The sequence below is a fragment of the Phoxinus phoxinus genome (assembly GCF_949152265.1).
Source record: "Phoxinus phoxinus genome assembly, chromosome: 4".
Taxonomy (NCBI): Eukaryota; Metazoa; Chordata; class Actinopteri; order Cypriniformes; family Leuciscidae; genus Phoxinus; species Phoxinus phoxinus.
Window position 1 is genome coordinate 23,975,368 of NC_136879.1, and position 17,912 is coordinate 23,993,279.

General features: G+C 40.7%; 1 protein-coding gene across 1 annotated transcript; it reads left to right on the forward strand.

Moving 5' to 3' along the window:
- Positions 1–10,822: 10,822 nt before the first annotated feature.
- LOC306997504 (olfactory receptor 1496-like) lies at positions 10,823–11,812 on the forward strand (the record flags this gene model as incomplete). Its single annotated transcript, XM_079610807.1, has 1 exon — positions 10,823–11,812. Exon 1 carries the CDS (start codon positions 10,859–10,861, stop codon positions 11,810–11,812), a length of 954 nt encoding a protein of 317 aa, XP_079466933.1. The 5' UTR covers positions 10,823–10,858.
- Between the last annotated feature and the right edge of the window lie 6,100 nt (positions 11,813–17,912).

Consider the following 17,912-nt stretch of genomic DNA (forward strand, 5'->3'; position numbering starts at 1 on the left):
AAATGCAAGATATTTAAAGTATACTTGCAGTAGTTGCACTTTAGTACAATCAAATATATCTTTAGTTGGACCTCAGCACTATTTCCAGATAACTAAAGTGTATTAAGTACAACATTAGTTGTTACAATTTAGTAGACTTTAAGTATATAAATTTATTAAACCAACAATACAATTGCAGGGTTCTTAAAATAAGTACACAAATATGTAGGCCTTAATATATTTGTAGTATACTTTGCATAAAGTGAATGTATTTCAAATACATTTTGGTATATTTATTTTTCACTAGGGTGCTACCCTGACTAAGGTCTGTAATAACAAAGATACAGTTTCAAGCTTTAGTCAAAACATAATATAGTGGCCTTTTGCAAGTGTGCATTGCAATTCAACATTTATTACAAACATCATACCTGTAGATGTCCAGCCTCTTACTAACTTGAAAACATCATGTAAGAACTAGCAATGATGACTAGCTTTTTTGATAAGTTATTGGAATAACAAAACACCACTGTAATATGACATTGCTTTTATAAACAATATAGACCCCTTTTCAGTTAGTAAACATTGTGACCTTTTTTGTAGCTTAGGTGGAGGCAGAATGATTTCCCTGGCCGCTTCACTAACGCTAGTTAGCAAGTTTTGGTTGCTTGTTTTTTTAACAATGACTGGAGAAAATCCGATTTTATCATAATATGTAAGGTCATTATTTCAATTTAAACTAACAGAACAGTAGATATTGTGTAGGGCCTCTCGTTATAAGTGGAACAACTACTTCTCATTGCTTTATGAAAGTTCATGACTTCTCCAGTTCATGACTTTTCTTTTTAAATCTGATGAAACAATTAACAAGTTTTGTGGATGGTTATTTCACTAAAAGACTCTCATCACTTGATATGGCAGTAACAGCACTCTTATGAAAGCAAAGAAAATACCACTGTCCAGGACCGCGATTGAAATTTGAAGTTAATTTTAACGGGCGGAACCAGATTGGCCGACCCGTACTCACTCAATGTTTGGCGATCTTACAGGATTACCTCCGGTTGATAGCATAACTATTAATGTGGTGAATTACTACTCATACAGGTCAGTTTATTTGACCAATTAAACTTGTGAGGTAAAGCAGCGCTGTTTCACTTGGTCTACACTATCACACTAAACTGCATTTGAGTGTGTTGAAAGTTATAATATTATTCTATGTGTTATTTTGTTGGCTGTATGAGACTAACAGTAAGCTAGATCAACATTAGAATATCGTACTGATCATATTCTAACATTTCATCATTTTGAGCTACATAGCATTAATTAGTTTTATGTACATTTGCTCATCTGTCTAATAAAGCACATGTAAGAGCAATCTCTGTCAAATCTGAGTTTTTCGCAAAGCTCTCTTCATCTCGAAAACGCCATGCCGATTGCCATGGTCCATAATGTTTAAACGAAACAACAACAGTGTGCCACTAGACATTACACAGTTGTCCACGTATGTTGCCATGGTTAGTAACCATGGCAGTACAAGCGGAAACCAGTGATAACGCAGATATTACAGCCAGCAGCCATATTACTGCCAGCAACCATATCACCCTGTAGCCCAAGACTGGTTGCCCACTGAAGCTAAGCAGGGCTGAGCCTGGTTAGTATCTGGATGGGAGACCTCCTGAGAAAACCAGCTTGCTGCTGGAAGAGGTGTTAGAGAGGCCAGTAGGGGTGGTCACCCAGTGGTCTGTGTGGGTCCTAACGCCCCAGTGTAGTGACGGGGACACTATACTATCAAAGAGCACCGTCCTTCGGATGAGACATTAAACCGAGGTCCTGACTCTCTGTGGTCATTAAAAATCCATGGATGTCCTTCGAAAAAGAGTAGGGGTGTAACCCCGGCATCCTGGCCAAATTTGCCCCTTGGCCTCTGTCCATCATGGCCTCCTAATCATCCCCATATACTGATTGCATTTTGCATATATTGCCCCATCACTGTCTCCTCTCCACCAGTAAGCTGGTGTGTGGTGGGCGTTCTGGAACAATATGGCTGCCGTCACATCATCCAGGTGGATGCTGCACAATGGTGGTGGTTGAGGAGATTCTTCCCTTCAATGTAAAGCGCTTTGAGTACCCCCCCCAAAAAAAGCTATATAAATGTAACGACTTATTAATTATTATTATTATTATTACGTCATTGACAGGTGACAAGTGACAGGCACTATTTAAAATTGTGAATTTCTCTGAATTTGCAAATTCTTGGAAACATTTAGTATAATGTAAGTACACAATTGAACGAAATATATAACACCGTGCAAGTGGTTTATTTTAATAGAAACATTTTACATATTGTACCTAAGACAATCTGTTCTGTTAGAGGGATTGGTGTTTAAAAGTGTAATCCCAGTATACTCAACAGACAGCAGGCCACATGACGGGGATTCACAGTTCTATCACTTATTTTAATAATCTCTCCACTGGGACTATTTAAACGTCTCTAGGCCCCAAATTGATTAATCAGATAATAATTTAGCACATTTGGGGGATGAATTAATAACCTATAAAAATCATTTAGCTTTTGTGACAGTTAACAAAGCAGGAGTGACATTTTCTTGCATGGCTTCCCCTGCTTGCATCAGATAAAGCAGGTCACCAGTGACATCTTGCTTTAACATCATAACAGGCCACTGTCTTCTGTTTTTTTCTTCTTCTCTTCTCTTTGTTGATCATTATTGAGATGTATGCAGTGTCTCTCTGGACCTTTACTGTATAATTGCTAGGTGACATTGAATGAAATGAATGGTAAACATCATAATAGCAACTGTTTTATCGCCTATACACAGTCAGTAACATTGCCATAAAAAGTGTATTTTCCCCAGAGGGTTAATTTGCTACTTGTTGTTCTTAGTCCCTGAAGAGTTCTAAGCATTCAAACAGCAAACAGGCCTCCTTCATGATCGCTGAGTGACATTTTGTTTATAAGATTGTTTCTACATGTCTCTGTTTCTCAGATAGCTCATTAACAGGTGAAGTTTGAAAAACAGAAGATACCCTGGAGCAAAAACACTTTCAATAAAGTATGATGCAACTCTTGCTCAAAAGTTTCAAAACGCTTACAAAGAACATTCTAAACTGAACACAACTTAATAATCAATAATCATTATTAGGAAAGACTAATCAGTGGTTCAAGCTAAAACTGGATACATTCGATTAGCATGAAAACACATCCCAGAGAACGGTCGACTCGGTACCCATGTGTTATTAACCCCTAGGTTGATGATCCGGAATTGTCCTTTAAAGGAATACTTCACTGCTGGAAAGATGAATGTGTATTTAAATTGGGTCATGTATGTAGTAGAAATGTGAAATTATTTTAGAAGTTGGTGACTAAGAAAAGCCAGAAAATGTATTTTTGGCTCATATGGATGAAAGACAACAACTCCCAGAATGCACTTGCTTCGCTGCCCTACGAAGTCATGCCTACCGGTTACAGAGGCCAGTATTGAAATAACTAGTTGACTCGAAACTGAAAAGACGCCGTTTTTCAGTAAATCTCCGTGACGAGTCTGCCCGGGCTCTTCCTCCTGACCGCCGGGTGAGTCTCGCACCTCTGCTGAAGTAACTGCTCCGGCCGCATCTTGTTCCTCCCCTCCATCGTCCGCGGCTGTTCCTCGCAGTGTTGCGGCTCGTGCGGGTGGCCACGAGCATCGGATTCGCGTGCCGGATTTCAGGATGTCCGGGATTCGGCTTTTGGTTTCTGCGGTCACATTCATTATGTTTACATGCACACCTTTTGTTTCAAAATGGACTGAATTCATTCTGATTGGTGAATCTGAATGTAGTGTTTACATGAACGTTAAACAAGTGATCGGTTTATGTGCGTTTTAGCATTGCTAAGAAAATTCCTGTGTTTTCGTCTCTGTGTGAAGCAGAATGCATGACCTGCAAAGCTGGCATGTACGTGTCAAATAATGTAATAATGTAGGCGTAGTGAATGGCGACTGTAGAATGCAGGAGCCGAGTCCCGGACATTTTGGGCGATTTCGAAGTCTGGTGCGCGGGTCCGATGCTCGTGGCTGCCTGTGCGGGCCGCAGTACAGCGGGGAGCAGTTCAGCGGATGGTGGGGGAGCGGGAGGCGGCTGGAGCAGCTGGCCGGGCATGTCCGGGAAAAAGAGGACGTATGGTCCCCCCTACTACTCAGCTTTCCCCACAGAGCAAGAGCCTGTTAGCTTAGCTTAAAAAAAAAAGATGACTGACACTATTTTTACATTCTGTAAGTAAGATCCCACCCACTATGGGCGGGTTGAAAACATGCGGAACTAGCTCTTACTAGCTACTGGCTGTAGTTTTTAGCCTCTGGCCAAAAAATACTCTGATGATGCAAAATGACGATTTTTGGGTCATCTGAGTATTTTTTTCCAGACAAAAAATACATAAATCTCTCGTCTCAGGGGCACATGAGGCAGGTAAGCACGGTAATTAAAAAATACTACAGGTTTTCTATTGATGCAAAGTTTAATGCTAATCGGTGAAGTATCCCTTTAAGTTTCGTGTAGGGTCAAAAGCAAACAGAACCCATGAGTGTCGACACTGATCCTGGCTCAATAACGTCTTGGTTAAGTATGTAACCCTAGTTCCCTAAGAAGGAACGAGATGCAGCCTCGAGACGGTGTGGGAACGCCTCTGTGTGATTGCGTCATGAAGCACGTATGAAACCAGTCCAATGGCGTGATGGAACGTCACGTCGGCGAAGCCCGTCTCTAACCCCTCTGCCAGATCCATTTGCTAACCCCACGACTCGAGCCGCCACTCTGCCTCGGCAGAAGCGGGACGTGAGGTATGCGAGGCGTCCTCCTCAAAGAGCGATCGGCGGGAGCACAGCGTTCTCAACAGTGTTCGTATCCAGTCCCCTCGAGGGCTGCCTGAGCATACAGCGCACCTGAAACTCTGTTTGGTTCAGGTGTGCGTTATAGACCTAATGCACAAGAGAAGCAAGGGCACAGCCATCTTTAGAATATTGTCTTTGAAAGTTAATGTAAAGTTAACGAAAGTTATCATGAGGATTGTAATGTTTAAAGCAGATGTCTTAACAAATGTCAGTCGACCGTGAATATTTTAAAAAGAGCCATTCATTCATAAATACGCAAGATGGCTGTGAAAATACAGACCGGAAGACGGAAGACAAAAGACAACGAGCGCAGCACTGAAAAGGGGCGGGGCAACATAAGGTCTATAGTTTCATGGTTGATGATGTCACATGACGTTCCGTCACGCCATGGGACTGGTTTCATACGTACTTCATGACGCAATCACGCAGCGTTTCGACCATAGACAGTAAAAAAAGATGGACGACGCCCCTTCGCTCTCTTCCATTTGTGAGAACTGAAGCCGCCAGTGTCCCGATATGGCGCTGACATCTTGGGACTTGAGTCTGCGCAGTAGCGATCTCAGGACCAGACCTGCGCAGTAGTGAGCAGGAAGAAAAGCCGCGAAATCAAAATGCGATTTTGATGTCTGTTGATTGCAGAACGACAAGAGGCTGTGTGCATGTGACAGGATGTAAGTGCGCAAAGCTGTCCCAGGTCTGAAAAAAGCCAAAATCAGTGCTTTGAACAAACACTAAATCCACACAATTGACAATACGCTTTGGAGCAATATTTGAGGCCAAGCAAAATGCTCTGAAATTTTGATAATTCGAGGAAAACTTTCCAGTGTAAGTTAAAATTATTAGATATTACATATAATTTGTTAATACAAAGTAAAGTGTTGCACATTTTATTGCAACAAAGATGTGTATGTCTATTTGGTAAAACTGCTTAATTAGAAGTATAACAGATTCGTGGTGCCTGTTCCATATGGACTACTGAACAAACATTTAAAAGTTTATTTTAAAGCTACACTATGTAACTTTTTATTCAAAATTAACCAAATTTAAATAATGAGTAAAAACTACTCATAAAAACAGCAACTAAATCTGTGATCAAACTTTCTCTGATGAACTGTAATAAATCCAATCAGGGATCTCGACTATATTGTTTGCAATTATGGTTGCTGAATTAATGCAGTTTAGCAACCTTTGTGTGGAAATACAAAGTCTTTTTTGCTGTTGTTGTAAAAAAGAAATATGAATGTAATTGTAATTATTGGAATTTCACTGTTAATTTTTTTTAACAGGTTTTCATAATGTAGACAGAGTCGGCGGCATAAATCGCAGTCTGGGGTGGAGGTGTTTTCCAATAAACTAGTTTTGTGAGGTCATTGGCCTTAGCAAAAAAATAAAACTCGTTAATGATGTTTTGATCTACAGTACTCAAGGTGATGGGAGACAGGATCTTCCCAGGTGTCAGAGTTGTTTCTACTTTCTGTTGATGCCCCCTATGCATCAACACATAATTAGTCATCTATTATGAGTGCTGCTCATTAACAGGTGAAGTTTGACAAACAAGAGTAACTGTATTCTGTGCAATAAACACTCTTAAGCTTTCAATCAAAGATGATGCAACTCTTGCTAAAAAGTTTCACAACAAATACAGAAATCTTTCAATTTTGAGGAGCAGAAAACATAGAATTCATTAATGATTTAATCATCTTTTATAATGAAGTCATCAGAGTCAAATATCAGAGTATATACTGTAATTTACTTATTTCTTCTTTAATGAGAAAAACATATAATTAAACACATTGCATTTAACTGCAAAACATATGAATATGCATTATAAAATTCTGATATTTGCTCCAGAAATCATTTGCCTTTTATGCTCAATTAATTAAAAACAAAGAATATTTCATTACCTTGCATATACTATAATTACAGAATAATGAACAATTAAGACTATACAACACAAATGCAAACAAAAACCCACTTTTTTGACAATAATGCATATTGGCATAGTAATTTAAAAAATAAATCTTACATAACAAAATTACAGATACTTCAGAACTCGGGTATTTACATCACTATGCAGGAAGGTGCAGGACGCTAACAATAGTCCAACACAACTCCCAACTTTCACCATTTTCTGTTTGTTTAAAATAATAATTTCTCAAAATAGGCTTACCTGAAAATTCTGGAAGACCCACCGCAAACTTGGTTTTGAAAGGCCTCTTAGTAACTTGAAATAATGGAAAATCAGAATGAATATGTTAATGTTCAAGCATCAGAATTTAAATTTATATCCATGTTCATCTCGTGAGAAGGTGTAAGTAAGATTATTTGATTATAGCACTTATTGATAGTCCTTATTTTCTCTTTGTAAATAATTTAACTAAGTGTGTGAGTCTATGTTTGCATTTGTGTGAATAGCTGCACTAACCCATCAAATGAATTCCCTCTGGATTTAAATCCAGGCTAATAATTCAATTTCTGCAGGTTCAAATATCATTATTAAACAATGCAGTGCATTCACTCTCAATGCCAGAGCCATCAGTACGTCTCTGGCATATGCGGTTCCACCAATGCTAAATCCCATCATTTATGTTTTAAACACAGCTGAAATTAAAGACTTAATTAGAAAATTACTTAAAAACAGATCAGCACAAATTGAGAGTTAGGCCATGCCATCACTGTAAAGTAATTTCTAAGACTGCTGGGCCTCATGGCAGCTGTGTCCAACATAATACATTTTGGACCTTCTACACATGAGGCCCCTTCAGTGGTGGCTGATAGCCAAGGGGATTTCCCCAAGGGGGAATCCGTTCTGAACAATCAGGGTTACGCGCCGATGCCTTCGTTTCCCTAATTAACATGGAAGAAACCATGGTTCCTGTCCCAAGGGACAGTGTTAGCAGCGTCATGTTGCCGGAAAACCGTTTCGACAGGCGCCTCCTTCACTGGCGTGGGCGCGGTCATGGATGGCCGCTTTGCCAGGGGTCTGTGGCAGAACCATCAACATTTTTGGCATATATTTTGCCTAGAGATGTTGGCTGTGTTCAGGACTCTGAGGAGCTTCCTCCCAGACATCAATTTATCTGAACCGACAAGGGGGACTCAGATCGCGCCCTCTATCCAGACTGGCGCATCAGATTAATCTATGGTCCCAGGGGAAATTATTATCTATTAGAGCAATATATGTCCCGAGGGTTCAGAATCAGGGAGCAAGACATCCTGTCGAGGCAGGGGCTGAGGCCTGGGGAATGGAGACTTCACCCAGAGGTGGTGAAGTTGATATGGCAGAGGTTGGACCAATGGAAGTGGATCTGTTTGCGTCTCGAGAGACGTCCCACTGTCCACTTTGGTTCTCCCTCACTCATCCACTCCCTCACTGGGGTTGGATGCCATGGTACAGGCCTGGCCGAGGCTTCGCCTGTACGCTTCCCCCCCGATCGCTCTGCTCCCGGGAGTCCTGGAGAGGGTCCGTCAGGAGGGCATCAGTCTTCTTCTGATAGCCCCGTTGTGGCCGGCCCGAGTATGGTTTTCAGACATATTTTCACTTCTGATTGCTCCGCCGTGGCAGATTCCTCTGAGGAGGGATCTGTTGTCTCAGGCGGAGAGCACAATATTCCACCCTCGCCCGGAACTGTGGAAATTGTGGGTCTGGCCCCTGAGGGGGTCCAGTACCTAGATGCCGGTCTATCAGCTGGGGTGGTCAAAACCATACTTAGCTCTAGGGCTCCGTCTACTAGGAGATTATATGGCCTCAAGTGGTATGTTTTTCCACTTGGAGTAGAGAACATGAGTTAGATCCAGTTAACTGCCCAGTGGCTTCAGTTCTGGAGTTTCTTCAAGATCGTTTCTGGTACATGGAGGATGAGACCGACAGTCAGGTCCAGGGTTCCTTCCTGGGACCTGGCGGTGGTTCTCGAAGGGCTATCCCTGGCTCCCTTCGAACCCCTCCAGTCGGCTTCGTCTAGGACCTCACGTTCAAGATAGCCTTTCTCTTAGCTATTTCTTAACATATTAAGAGAGTGGGAGATCTCCAAGCCCTGGCACTAACGCCAGCTTGCTTGGGGTTTTGCCCCTGGCAGAGTTAAGGCCATCCTGCACCCGAGACCCAGATATGTGCCTTAAGTGCATTCTAACATGGCTAGGTCCATGGTCCTGCGAGCATTTCATCCTCCACCTCATGTGTCGGCAGAAGAAGAAAGGTTCCTTTGCTCTGCCAGTCAGGGTTCAGAGTATTTACCTTGAGAGGTCCTCTTCTTCGAGGAGGTCGGACCTACTGTTAGTGTGTTTTTGGGTCAACTAATAAGGGGCTCCCGGCATCCAAACAAACCATAAGTAGGCCTACAAGGTGCGCAATTTGCCTTCACCTTTGGCCGTAAGGGCTCATTTTAACAGAGGCATGGCGTCCTCTAGGGCCCTCCGTTCGGGAGTGCCCCTCCAGGAGATCTATGAGGCAGCTGGTTGGGCTACCCCGCACACTTTCATCAGGTTTTATTGTCTTCACTTCCTTAGTGCGTCTGGCGCACGAGTGCTCTCGTCCTAGCTTTAGTGCCTGAGATCAGCTTCACTCTAGGACAGGCTTGTGCGTGGCCTAGTGGGTATTCGTTCCCCAAAGAGTCGTTTTCAACGACGCAGTGCGAGTTCCCTACGAAAGGAAACGTCTCGGGTTACGACTGTAACCCTTGTTCCCTGAGGAGGGAACGAGACACTGCATCGTCTTGCCACGCCCCTTAACGCCTGGGAGCAGCTTGCTTCATCGCGAGGCTAATGTGTGTGTGCGCCGGCGACACTTTTATGCATCCGGTTATGCCGTCACGTTACATCACGATGCAACACCAATCAGGATTGGATTAGTTTCATTCACACTTCAGAGGCGTACGCTTAGGGAGCGTCCCCAAAGAGTCGTTTTCAACGATGCAGTGTCTCGTTCCCTCCTCAGGGAACAAGGGTTACAGTCGTAACCCGAGACGTTTGTATTGGTCTTGTATTGTATTGATGTCTGTCTGAAGTTCCCAAAAAAGCATATTATTTAGTTAAAATATGTTTTCAAACAATTTGATGCCAAGGATCCCCTTATGATTTCCTAGCAAAGGATTCACTTCCTAAAAAATAAAGGCAACTATTTATTTTAAAACTCATTTATACCATTTGAGAGAGAAAAAAAAATGTCATATTATAAATACAATATGAATTAAATAATTTGCATTGTATTTCTACTATTTGTAAAGAGCGTTTCACAATAAATATTGGTCCAAAGCAAGTATTGCAGTCCACTAGTGGTGAACCATTAACCTCTATTTGAAAAAAAAAATATTTAGAGCAGACAAGAAATGTAAGTAAGTATTACACATTATGCAGGTTGTTATTTATTATAGTCGTTATCTATTATAGAGGTATATTTGAATAGACCTCCCCGAGAGGATCTCAACCATTTCTACTCGCTGTTAAGGCCAACATATGGACATAAGTTGTACTACAGTTGCTGTTATATAGAATTAAATATATCCTTGTGTTACTATAATATAATGTGCACTAATGAGAACTTCACAAAGACGTATTGTGTGGCCAGTAAAGAAAATGTATATCAAATCTGAAGCAGTGGCCAGAACATTTACTTCAACATACAAGTATTACATCATTGTGTTGTCTGAAAGCTCTCAAGAGATGAATCAGTAGATATATTTAGATTCAATGACGCAGATGTCCAATGATCTTTGTGACATGAGAGAATAAGGATGGGCATTTAAAACAGACTATTTAATTCAGAGCAGCTCACAGACATTCAGACACTGTCATTGTTTGCTCTTGCTCTAAAACATTACGATTATTTAGTCAAGTCTGTGATTCAAATATTATGCAGCAAGTTTGCATAAAGGTATACATTCAAGATTTGAAAATATATGTTAAAAGTGTGAGATGACAATTTTGTAAAGTCCATATTTGGGTTATTTCTTTATAGTAATTTCTATTTTCAGCCTGTGCAAAACAACAAACACAAAGCTGCCATGAGTTTATCCCAGAATATCTCGATTGTTCATCCTGAATACTTTTTCATCACTGGGCTTACAGGTACACCGTACAACACTTATTTCCATATAATCTTATTTATCATATATTTTATTACTATAATTGGGAACTTGATAGTCCTTCTCATTATAGCTCTTGAACGGAGCCTGCACAGTCCAATGTACATTGGTGTGTTTAACTTGGCCTTGGCTGATATTGGTGAAACTAATGCACTGATTCCTAGCATGATGAAGATTTTTTTTTTTGACTCACAGTACATCTCATACAATGGTTGTTTGGCAAACATGTTTTTTGTGAATGTCTTTATTACTGTGCAGACTTACACTCTTGTTGTTCTGGCATTTGATCGTTTCATTGCAATTTGTTTTCCACTAAGATATCATGCCATAGTGAATAATAAGTTAATGTCTATAGTGTTTTCAGTAATATGGGCATTTAACACCTGTATGGTAACAATGACAACATCTTTGATGACCAGGCTTTCATTCTGTAATTCCAACGTGGTAGAGAGTTGGTATTGTGACTATGGAACATTGCTGAGGCTGCCATGCAATGACAATAGCCTCAATAAGTTATTAGCAGTCATTATTCAATATTTATTTATTGTAGCACCACCTTTCATTATTGTCTTGTCATATGTGGGCATTTTTCTTGCTTTATGTAAAATTACAACTTGGGAAGGACGTTTAAAAGCACTGAAGACCTGTGTTTCTCACCTTTTGGTAGTTGGATCATTCTTTCTTCCCATATTATGCATTTTGATTGCTTCACCTACTACTAATGCCAGGATCATCAGCGGATCGCTTTCATTTGCTCTTCCACCAATGCTCAATCCTATCATTTATGTTTTCAACACAGCTAAAATTAAAGACTTAATCCGAAAAATGCTTAACAACAGATCTGCACCTATTAGAAGGAACGTTTCAAAATGAATGTAATGATTGTCTATGTGTTCTTCAATCATTGTGAATTAAATTACCTGTATGAAAAATTACATTTATCTATTTCATAAATATGTTTAGATCCATTATGTGGAAAATAAAAGTGTACAAGCAGAAAATAAATTCAGTCTGCAAGACTCTTAACATGTATATTGATCACATTAGACGTGTGTTGGTTGTTTATTTATTTACGAATGAATCCATCTGAATTCAAGTGTGTGTACTGTACTGTGTTTGTTCTTAGTTACTGATCCCAAGACAAAACTAACTGAAAAGGCAAATATTTAAGCAAGAAATTTGAATTATTTTATTGCTAATATAGTATTTTTGTCAGGAATAACAGGAATACCAAAGAGGAGGTTTGATAAAGATGATGTTTTTATAACAGTAATGAATACAATGAACAACAGCAGAAACATGGCAGAGATAATGGTAGTAAAAACAGAAGAGGCAGATGTGGACAGCAGTGTTTCAATATTCTGTATATACTCTAAGACTGTAGAAATTAGACAATGCCGGGCCGTCTGGTTGAGGAACGACTATCAAAGAGAAGACAAAGGAGGCTTCTGGAAATTAACATTTGAACTCTCTCTTGCAAAACTAGCATCTCCATCCAAGACACAATCAAAGAGTCAATCACATCAATATTGTATTAATTTAGATTTCTTTCCTTTCTTTTCTTTCCCCTCTTCCCCCGTCCATTCTCTCTCTCATGCTGAGATCACCTGAAATTCAGCCAAAAATCTATATGAACAATTATCATACAACACATGTTTGGTACCATTTGAATTGTCTCAGTGTGACTGGTACAATGGTCTCGTCTCCACAGTACCAAAACGTAATAAAGTTTTTTAGAGTTTAGAGATATCTTGCTTATAGAGGGTGGGTCTTTCATGCAAATGTCCTCAAAAGGTGTAAACTCTGGAGACTGTGAATAATGCAAATTCCCATTGTTAGCACATGTTTAGGCTTCTGTCTTAGCTTGAGTACATAAAGAAATGTCTCAAGAGGCTCGGCGCGATTTGGTAGCCAGATCAGCCCGTAATGTCCTCGGATGCTCAGCATTATGTATTTTTTCTAATGTCAGGTATGCATATTTTACTCCGTATCTCTGAGCATTTTATGTTTTGTATTGATTATCTTTGAATTGATTATATAATTGGCATGATACATTTATCTGACATAATAAATTATTACATTTGATTCTATTCTGATTTACTCTGAAATTATTTTCCCAAGTAGATTAAGCGAATGCGTATGTTACCGCAAATCTGTGTCAGGTATAACGGACTAGAGTCCAGTTTTGACACACCAACTGTGTCAACACAACTGTGTCAACACAAGGGATTTTAGAGTTCCGGCTAATATTTGGCACTAGTTCAAGTACCAGCAAGCAATTTTTTGCATTTAAAGATGTCTAATAGCCGTCCAAATACAGCTCAGACGTCTAGGCTAAAACAACACTGTTAGACTTTTCAAGTTTTTTTTTTTTTACAGTAACTGCAACAGTGTTGCCAGTAAGTTACTGTAATCAAGACTTGCAGTACCATTACCGTATTTCAGTTTTACAGTAGCTACATGGTACTGTGATTGTGTAATTCAGGGCATTACTGTAAAAACCAAGCTAATCAGTACACTACTGTAATTATTTTTATTTTTATTAAATATAAATTAGATTTCATAATTTTGATATAGAATTTATTTAATTTTTAACCTACATAAGTACTACTGACATACAAATCAATTAGACAAAATTATTACAAAATATATATTTTTAATTTATTTAAAACATTTAATATATATCACAAAATAAAAAGTGTGCCAATGCTGGAAATGTGTTTAATTTGTACACATTAATGGGTGGGTTTAGGGACTACATTTTTTGTGTTTCATTCATTGTGTTTGTGTTTATGATTTTAACAAAGTAAATTTGTCAGAAAGGTTAGCACAAAGATGTGTAAACGTGTTAAATTAACACATTATGTGTTGTCCTTCACTGCACACATTGTTAAAAAAAACACACATAAAATCCTAAACAAAACGTTAGCATTTGACAAAATTAATGTAGAGTCATTGGTTGTTTAGCTTATACAATTATTATAAGGAAATATCAACCATTACATACATAAAACTGCAGAATATAAATATATTTTTAAGCAGTCAAAAGAGAGAGAGAGAGAGAGAGAGAGAGAGATTTGATTTTCAAAACCCATTTTATTACAATTTAAATAACAAAGAACAATATTACAGACTGCCCACCAACAACAGCTTTAATTTAAGACCAATAAATAATCTTAAAAAGAAAACGTCTCAGGTTACGTATGTAACCCTGGTTCCCTGAGAGGGAACGAGACGCTGCGTCGAGACGCGGTGGGAATGCCTTGCGTGATTGCGTCGTGAAGCATGTGTATAATCAGTCCAATGAAAAAAGGGAGACGTCATGGGCGGGTGACGTCATCGACCAGGAAGCTATAAAGCGCCCTTGAGATCATAACACACTAGCTTTGAAAAAGCCTGAAGCAAGATCATCACAGGTATGCAGGGAGTATGGCAAGGCGACGCAGCGTCTCGTTCCCTCTCAGGGAACCAGGGTTACATACGTAACCTGAGACGTTCCCTATCAAGGGAACTCCAGCTGCGTCGGGAGGCGGTGGGAACCCTATACCCACGACGTCATATGACAAATGCCTGTTCTGTATAAAGACCATGCGCACACTAAGAAACAAGCCCCCTAGACCCTGGAGTGGAGTCAAGGTCCAAGTCATAAAAATGGACAAATGTATGCGGTGAGGACCAACCTGCCGCATTACAGATGTCGTGGAGAGAAACTCCTGAAATTAAGGCCTAGAGGCAGCCATACTCCTAGTAGAGTGGGCCCGGACAGCCAAAGGTGAAGGCTGTCCAGCCGCTACATAAGCAAGTGAGATAGCCTCAACTACTCGCTTGCTCAATATCTGTCTTTAGCTTTTCCTGATTAAGGTGGAGGACAGAAGGCCTGCAGCACAAATGACCCGCAAATTGAGTAGGGATCTAGGAATACAACCCGGCCTGGGGTGAAGAAAGACTACCACCATACCAGGTGCAAATCCAAGTACGTGCAGGCCTCAGCCTCATGTACCACGGAGAAAACAAAATAAGGATCTCTCCTCAGAGATACTGTAACCCGGCAAAAAACATTCATTGCAGAAATCAAGTACTGTACCATAGGGCAGATAGCAAGATTCAGAAGGAGTTCTCCGCACCAGGCAGAGAACAGTTTACATTTCAGCACAACTTTTGAGCAAAATGAGAAAGAAGTGTTTTTTTTCAAAACTGGTGATTTTCGCTTTTTTGCAGAATCTGTTAGTTGAGATCACGAAGAAGCCTCTCCATGTTTTAGATATCGATATTGGTATATTTAAAATCGTACATTTTTAGGTTGAAATTGGCTTGTTTTGTGAGATTCTAGCTCGCAGTAGGGGCGTGTCATTGTCTGTGTGTATTTCCATACTGGATAAGCCGGCTTTTGTTTCTTTTGTTATTGCCCCCACCCTCCAAGGGAACAACGTGATAGAACTGGGCGATATAATATCGATATAAAAAATATATTGATATATTTTTTAAATGGGATATGGAATTAGACCATATCGCATCGATATAGTTCAAAGTTGCGCTGTGATCCTTGCTGCAAGCAAGCTGCTGCGTGCTTTTGTAGCAGTCTGCGTCTCAACAGCCCAGTGTACAACGTGACAAATACTCACATTAAATGTTTACGCAGAGGAACAGGACACTGCAGTTCTCAAAAGTTCATTATTTGCATGTGCTTTAAAGCCTTGCCGGTTAAACATGTCATTCGCTGCTGAAGCGCTGTTCTAATGCGCTTTTCTGCGCGCAAACAGCCGACGCGCGCATGCACTAAAAGCCTGTCTAACAGCGCCTGGATACTGGACTAAGTTATCTTTCGAGTCTTTTTGAGCGAATACTGTCAAATACACTCAAGGTTTACATAAAGAAAGTTGGTTATGTCTAAATTGAGAGAAATCTGCGTGTCATATTATGCGTACATATTAGACGCGTTGCTTTCAGGTCTTAAAGAGACAGTAGCCCTAATAGTAAACATGCAGCCGCTTGTCCTTAAAGGGATTGTTCACCCAAAAATAAACATTTTGTCATTCTTTACTCACTCTAATGTTGTTTCAAACCTGTATTTATTTATTTCTTGTGCTGAACACAAAAGAAGATATTTGGAAGAATGTGGGTAACCAGACAGTTGCTGGTCCCCATTGACTTCCATAGGAAATAAATACAGAAGTCACTGGGGAACATCAACTGTTTGGTTACCCACATTCTTCCAAATAACTTCAACAGAATAAAGAAACATATTCAGGTTTAAAACAACTTGAGAGAGTAAATGATGACAATTAACTAAACATTTGGGGAGAACTATCCATTTAATGTTAATAAAACAACATGTGATTTACAGCTTTACAGGGGGAGCTTTAAAGGGGGTATGGTTTATCTAAATGAGATGTAAATGAGCCCTATTGTCACCCCCAGCAGCAGAGAGGTGAGAACTGCTCAATCTTTAGAGGCAGATTTCTCCACTTTGAATTTTTTTGAGTGCCTACCTTCAAATGGCCACAACTTCTCCAAATATTATCAGATTACCATGTGTTACACATTGTTGGAAAGCTTGGAGACTACACTTTCAGAATCTGTGACTCATAACTCAAAATGCTCCAGACTTGTGTCCCTACTTTCCGTGACCGGTCACACATTCAGTCTTCTTGTGGAGGGAGCTCTAGACTGGAGTATGGTCTCCACGACCTCAGTCGAGAGACCTGAATCTATGAGCTGGGCCCCCTCAGAGGCCGAGCCCACAGTATCCATAACTCCAGATGAGGGTAACTCCCGGGAGCAAAGATATCGGGAAATGCGTACAAGTGTAGCCTCGACCACACCTAATACATCGCATCCAGCTCCGCTTGGACTGGGATAACCACAAGGGCAAAGTTTTAACCAAAGTTCTCCCAAAGAAGCTCCACCACCTCGGGGTGAAGTCTCCATTCCCCGGGCCTCAGCCCCTGCCTCAACAGGATATCTGCTCTGATATACGAAACCGTCAGTGTGTTGTCCAGAAGGACAGGCACATGGTGACCTCTCGGGTCTGACAGGAAGTATTGAGATTCTCGGAATACCGCCATCACTTCTAGCCAATTAATTGCCAAAAGGAGATGGTCCTGCCAAAGACCCTTCGCCAAGTGACCACTCATGATCACCCCCCACTTGTGAGGGAAGCATCCGTCGATAGCATAAGCGTCGACAAGAAGCCCCCAACACTGGGCCTTGGCGAGGAACCAAGGTTCTTTCACATGACCGAAGCACGTAGGCATAGACCTTGATCATGCGAAAACGGATTTCCCTTTGGAGAAAACCCCTTAATCCTGAGCCACCACTGCAGGGGTCTCATGTACAGAAGGCCAAAAGTAATTACGTTGGACGCAGCTGCCATGAGACCCAACAGTCTGAAACTTCCACAGTGAGTGACTGGCCTAGTTTTACCCCATTTACCGCGATGTATTATCGTTTATAATACACCCTGGAGTCTCAGAGGAGCCAGAGCTGCATCCAAAATATTGTAAAGGTGCGGGGAGATAAACCTAGGCTGAATAGAAGAACCCGATACTGGTATGCTTCGCCCCCGAAAGCAAACCTCAGGAACCTCCTGTGATGTGGATGGATAGATAAGCGTCCTTCAAGTCTATTGTGACAGACCAGTCCTCGGGCTGAATCTGTGAGACAATCATATTAGCGTAAGCATACTATGAACATGAGATTCTGAAACCTGCTGTTTAATTGACAAAGGTCTAGAATAGGATGCAACCCCTCATCCTCTTTCGGAACAATGAAGTAGCGGCTGTAAAACCCTGACTGTCTGCTGGGAGGAGGAACCCCTTCTATAGCTCCTTTTTGCAGAAGTGTCAGTACTTCCTGCTCCATAACCAGAGCCTGCTTGGGGTCCACCACTGTGGGGAGGACCCCTAGAAATCTGGGTGGACGAGAACCGAATTCTGAAACTCTTTTCTATAGTGTGCAGGACCCACTGAGAAAT